General features: G+C 51.3%; 1 protein-coding gene across 4 annotated transcripts in view; it reads left to right on the top strand.

The window, feature by feature from the left end:
- The first annotated feature begins 1,812 nt into the window (after positions 1 to 1,812).
- The window catches only part of FBXL20 (F-box and leucine rich repeat protein 20), a 67,973-nt gene continuing 63,561 nt past the window's right edge, over positions 1,813 to 6,224 (top strand). Inside the window, exon 1 of one of the 4 annotated variants that reach the window (XM_050935256.1) lies at positions 1,813 to 1,985. In XM_050935256.1, coding sequence (XP_050791213.1) covers positions 1,944 to 1,985 — 42 coding nt within the window. In that variant the 5' untranslated portion in view covers positions 1,813 to 1,943. Of the gene's footprint in view, positions 1,986 to 2,379; positions 2,510 to 2,660; positions 3,160 to 6,224 lie in introns of those variants that run through there. The other 3 variants (XM_050935259.1, XM_050935257.1, XM_050935258.1) reach the window with 3 other exon arrangements.

The raw sequence follows: 6,224 nt of genomic DNA, 5'->3' as shown, positions 1-6,224 counted from the left end.
CCGTGCAAATCAGGGGACCGAAGCGTGGGAAGGGCTCTGCTACCTCCCGGGCCTGGACAGGGCTGCAGTCGGCCCGGAAGCCACAAACGCTTGGGGATGATGTAGTCTCCTCTGGCACCACGGGGGGGAGCGCTGCAGGGCAGCACAATCAGCCCCAGCTCGGGGTAAACAGTCTCAGCCCCCTGGGTGCAGGAGGGGGACAGTTCCTCGCAGGATTAGGTCAAGGGGGTAAAGCTCCGCGGTGGGGGGTGGCAATCTCCCGCGGGGCAGGTTTGGGGCATGTGATCTTGGGTAGCTATGGGGTGATGGTTGAAGTTTCCCTGGGGAGTAGATGCAGCTCTCTAGCCGGGGTGGGGGGCGTGGGGCTCCTGGAGGACCGGAGGCGATCCCCCCGCTTGCAGGTCCCGCGGGATAGGTGCAGGAGGGGATGCAGATTGTGCGGTGAGTCCCCCGGAGACGGTGGGGGGGTGTGCGATCTCCACGGAGAGGTAAAGGTGGGATTAAAACCGACGAGTTGCAAGCTCCCCTGGATTTTAGATGCGTGTGTAAGGAGAGGGGGTGTTGCTCTGTGCCCTGTATTGAACGGGGAAGGGTGCATCCTCGGGTTGGGGATTACACGGTCCTGGGAAGGGGTGCAGTCTCCCCTCTGGTGGGGGGATGCAGGGCCTTGGGAAGGGGTGCAGTCTCTCTAGGGTGGGGGGATGCAGGGCTTTGGGAAGGTGTTCAGTGAGTCTCTAGGGTGGGGGGATGCAGGAGCTTGGGAGGGGGTGCAGTCTCTCTAGGGTGGGGGGATGCAGGAGCTTGGGAGGGGGTACAGTCTCTCTAGGATGGGGGGATGCAGGAGCTTGGGAAGGGGTTCAGTGAGTCTCTAGGGTGGGGGGATGCAGGAGCTTGGGAGGGGGTGCAGTCTCTCTAGGGTGGGGGGATGCAGGAGCTTGGGAAGGGGTTCAGTGAGTCTCTAGGGTGGGGGGATGCAGGAGCTTGAGAGGGGGTGCAGTCTCTCTAGGGTGGGGGGATGCAGGAGCTTTGGGGGGGTGCGGTCTCTCTAGGATGGGGGGATGCAGGAGCTTGGGAGGGGTGCAGTCTCTAGGGTGGGGGGATGCAGGAGCTTGGGAGGGGTGCAGTCTCTCTAGGGTGGGGGGATGCAGGAGCTTGGGAAGGGGTGCAGTCTCTCTAGGGTGGGGGGATGCAGGAGCTTGGGAGGGGGTGCAGTCTCTCTAGGGTGGGGGGATGCAGGAGCTTGGGAGGGGGTGCAGTCTCTCTAGGGTGGGGGGATGCAGGAGCTTGGGAGGGGTGCAGTCTCTCTAGGGTGGGGGGATGCAGGAGCTTGGGAAGGGGTTCAGTGAGTCTCTAGGGTGGGGGGATGCAGGAGCTTGGGAGGGGGTGCAGTCTCTCTAGGGTGGGGGGATGCAGGAGCTTGGGAGGGGGTGCAGTCTCTCTAGGGTGGGGGATGCAGAGTCCTGAAGGGGGATGTGGTCTGCCCTGCGATAGGTGGGACTTGGCACCCTAGGGTAGGTGGAGGGGTGCAGCCCCCCCAAGGTACGTGGGGAGATGCTGGGCCCCGGGGGTGGTGGGAGAGTTACACTCTGCGGGGGGGGATGCAGGGGCCTGGGCTCCTGGCTCACGAGCTGGCTGCATTCCCTCGGGGGTGGGATCGCTGGCGCGGCCCTGCTGCAGCCCCCTCCCTCCGGCGGGTCCGCGCGTGCTCCCCACCGGCCGGGCTCGCGCCGGGGCCGGCTCTCCCCCGCCCCCCCCCCGCCGTGCCCGGCGCTGGCCAATGAGCGGCGCTGTTGCTGGCAGGTGCGGAGTGTTTTTGTTTTGGGTTGAAGTTGAGGCCGGAGGAGACGCGGCGGCGGGCGGAGGCCGCACCCCCCCCCCCCCCCCCCCCTGCCCCGGCGCGAGGAGACACCCGGGGGGAGCCGCCCCGAGCCGCCGGCCCCGCCATGAGGAGAGAGATGAACGGGGTCACCAAGAGCAGGTTTGAGGTGAGGCCCGGCCCGGGGGGGGCCCCCCGTGGAGGGGACCCGGCCTCGGCTCCGTGGGGGGAGGGGCTGGCAGTGGCCGTGCTGCCATAGGGACTGCAGGGGGGGGGCTGATCCTGTGGCTGACGGTGAGGAAAGGGGGGATCGCGGGGGGGGTCTGGTTGTGCAAGGCAGAAAGGAGACTCCTGTTTCGGTAGAGGGGGGACACGCTGGGACGTGGGGGGAGGGAGGTCCGGGCTTCCGAGGCCCTACAATTGCAGGGGCTGGGGGGGGCAGCGTGTATCTGGGGTGGGTGAGGTCTGGCGGGGCGGCCTCCTAATTGTAAGGAGACTGTTACTGGGGGGCGTCCTTTTGTCCCCTTGGTGTGTGATACTGGGGGCGAGGGGGGTGTATGTTGTTTGCTGCTCGTGAAATTATTAGATGTGAACTTCCTTGTAGGGACTGCGGCGAGGGGAGAGTCGCTGATGTGTGGCTGGCTTATTGTGTGTGTGTGTGTTTCTTGCGGAGTCGATGACGGAGAGAGAGAGGTGAAAATACCTTCTTAAAAACAGACCAGCTGTAGATAGCCTGAGAGATATTTGAGGGGGAGGAGGAAGCTTGGAAAGAGGAAGGAGGTGCCACATTTGCATTGCTTTGAGCTGTCGATATGATACAATTTGATTACTCGGGGTGGGGGATGGAGAGGGCGGAAGGAGCACAAGGAGCAGAGGGTAAACAATAAGAGCTATTCAAAGAATATGCCATGTAATCAGTCTGATCTGGGATAACACAAAGCACCCCATCTAGTCAGGGTTGTTTCCAGCACTTCACTGTTGTAACAGCTGTCCTTTTCTGAAGGGGGGGAGGAGGCAGTGTTGGTGACAGAAATGAGGGCAACCGCAAGGTTTACTTCTCATTTTATGGAGATTGTACGCAGCGGGGAAGTATCTTCCATTCAATTTTTCACCTGTGCGGCTTGTTGCTCCTTTTGCTCTTGAGAACAGCTTGAATAGGGGGAGAAGAGCAACCTAGAAAGGGACTGGACCAACGCTGGGTATGGCAGTGTTCTCTTTGCTGAGGGGGAAGGTCAACACCATCAAGCAAAACTATTTGTTAATGACAACTTGAGGAGTGTCTGATAACTGCAATGAAGAAGAACAGAGTGTTCATCCAGAAACTGACCAGTGGATTGAGACAGGTATAGAAATCAAATATAATCATGAAAAAACTTGAAATTTTTTTTACAACAGCTGATGCTGGTTTGATGCGGAGACCATAGCGATCAGTAAGCATCCTTGTTTACAGTGACTTCAGATTATATCCTAGTAAAAGTCACATTTCCTTAACCTGTGTATGATTTAACTTCTGAATGGAGTCTGATGTATGATTAGCCACTGTGTGAAGTCTTGCAATTGATAGGCATTCAGAGAGAAAAGGCCGAATGCAAAAAGTCTCAGGACTGTGCTTATTGTTTTTTACCTTTCTGGTCCATTCTTGGTTGCATAGTTCTTCTTTACCACAGAGTAGCTTGAAAAGTAAGCACATGCTAGTAGCAGCCTTCTGTGGGAAATATTTATTTGATGTTGCAGGGACCTTTCATCTCTCCTGCCTTTGGATGTTCTTATTCATTTTAGTCTTCAGGTTAGCTGCCGATAAGTGATGTACCAAAACAAGATTAATGTGAATCATTGCAAAACTAATGCTTTTTCTGAAAATGTGTACATTCACGAAACTGGAAGGAGGCAGGGAAGAAATGAAAAATCTAAAATTAAGCTAAGCGCTAAAGGACTATTTGAGACCTAAATTCATGTATTTCCATGTGCAGGTGAGAACTCTAAAAACATTTTAGTAGCAAATAGAATGATGGAAAAGAGACCAAATGTTATCCAAAATTTTAATTAGTTTCAGAACTGAATTGTCATGTTTCCTGAGCATATTTTCACTGGTTTTAAGTTATTGTTAGTAATTTGAGGGCATGGATGCAGTGACATGGTTTTGTTAGTGGGGGTTGGAGATTAGCAGTGCTGTCAAAAAAGTATTCTAAAGCAGTGAAGTTACTTACTGCTACAAAGAAGCATAAATTCTATTTGTTGACAAGAAAATGTTTTTAATGTAATGTGTTATATAGATATATAAAAGCAGACCTGACGAAGAACTTGTCTAAGTTCAGAAGCTTGTCTTTCTCAACAGCAGAAGTTGGGACAATAAAAGATATTATCTCAGCTATCTCGTCTCTCTAATATCCTGGGATTGACGGGGCTACAACAATGGTGTGTGTGTGTGTGTGTGTGTGTGTATAAAATGTGCAGTCATGCAAAACAGTATGTACACTGGAAGCTGCTGTTTTCTATTCAGTTATGGAATATTGCGAGATAAACAAAGATAGTACTGATTACGTCTACATAGCTCTGTTTAGTACCTTTAAGTTAGGCCATGTCTACACTACCACTTAGGTCGGCAAAACTTATGTCGCTAAGGGGTGTGAAAAAACCACACTCCTGAATGACATAAGTTTCGCTGGCATAAATGGAAGTGGGCACAGCACTATGTGGCAAGAGAGCTACTGTTGCTTGTTGAAGGGTTTTTATTATGTTGATGGGAGAGCTCTCTCCCATCTGCTCATGTAGCCGCTCTGTGCCATCTTACAGCTGCTCAGCTGCATCGATACAACTGTGCTGCTGTAAGCTCGCTAATGTAGACATGGCCTTAGAACTCTGAAGTTAATAGGATCCTTAACAGGCTGATGCCCCGTCCTGAAAGGTAGTGTGTTGTAGAACTATGAATAATAATGATGAACATCTTTAAATAAAAAGTAAATTGTTGAGTTTGTCTGCCCAGTTATTCAGACTTAATGTACATCTTTTGTTAAGCTGTACAAACAGTTTCTTAAATTTTTTGTTGTTGTGAGTTTTAAAATACAATCCAGGCTACTTTTGGGAATGGTCTTTTACTTTAGTAGTAATGTACAGTGATAAGATATTGGCTGTATTTCCTAAACATGTATTTCAGATGGATTTCTCATACCAACACATCAGCAGCTAAACTCTTAAGAATGAACTCTTCGGCAAGACTAGCTGAACAAGAGCGTATTCTAAATCTGCTCCCTATGGGAAGTTTGGCCACCACAAAGAAAATAAAGCAACTGAAAAAAGGAAAACATTACCCAGATTGACTCTTAATTCATTTGGCTGTGCTTTTATATAGGACAGTGCATCAGAACACTAGCCTACATCTGGTATCCTGCCTCTAGCAATAGCAAATACCTGATGCTTAAGAGGCAAAATGTACCTATGTTACAGTATACTAGGGGGAGAGGAGAGAGTCTTTCCTGATGCTTGTGGTAATCAATTTGTACCCTACAGCATGAAATTTTGTTAACCTTAAGAAAGGTCCTAGTTCTCATCACTCCTTTAGTATCCTTTGCCCATTCTGTCCCGATGGCCTGGAACACCATCCCTGTACTCTGCGCCTTAGGCACCCTGCTCTCTTTTTAGATCTCTCAACTTGCGCCTTCCGTGAAACCCATGTCTGCAAAAAAATACTGTCACTAACCCATCACAAAACATGAAATGAGACGGTGCTTCTCTGAGGCAGAGCATTCCTCTAGGTCTCCTGGTGTGTTTTGTGATATACAGTAACTCCTCATTTAACGTCGTCCCGCTTAACGTTGTTTCAGTGTTATGTCCCTGCTCAATTAGGGAACATGTTCATTTAAAGTTGTGCAATGCTCCGTTATAACGTCGTTTGGCTGCCTGCTTGTAAGATTCTGTGGCAGAGCAGCGACTTTACAAGGGAGCATTGCACAAGTTCCGCTTCTCCGCCTCCTCCCCCTCCCTCCCAGCGTTTAGGACTTTTGTAGGGGAGGGATGTGGTGTGCTCCGGAGAGGAGATGGAGTGGGGGTGGAAAGAGGTGGGCCGGGAACATTCCCGGCAGAGTCCGAGCCTGTTCTTCGGGGAAGCTTCTGCTGCAAAGGTGCTTCCTAGCGTCCTTGCCTGAAGCAGGCTGTGCCTGTGTGGGATAAGCCAGGGGCATGTCTCAATCACAGTACTGTACTGTACAGTATATAGTGGCTTTTGTCTGCCCCCCAAAATGTCCTTGGAACCTAACCCCCCGCATTTACATTAAATCTTATGGGAAAATTGGATTCGTTTAACATTGTTTCACTTAAAGTTGCATTTTTCAGGAACATAACTACAACATTAAGTGAGGAGTTACTGTATTTGTTTAGGCTGCACTACACTGAGAATTTTTATCAATACTTC

This window comes from Gopherus flavomarginatus, chromosome 25, assembly GCF_025201925.1.
Source record: "Gopherus flavomarginatus isolate rGopFla2 chromosome 25, rGopFla2.mat.asm, whole genome shotgun sequence".
NCBI classification, from domain to species: domain Eukaryota; kingdom Metazoa; phylum Chordata; order Testudines; family Testudinidae; genus Gopherus; species Gopherus flavomarginatus.
This window is presented reverse-complemented; position numbering and strand designations above follow the sequence as displayed.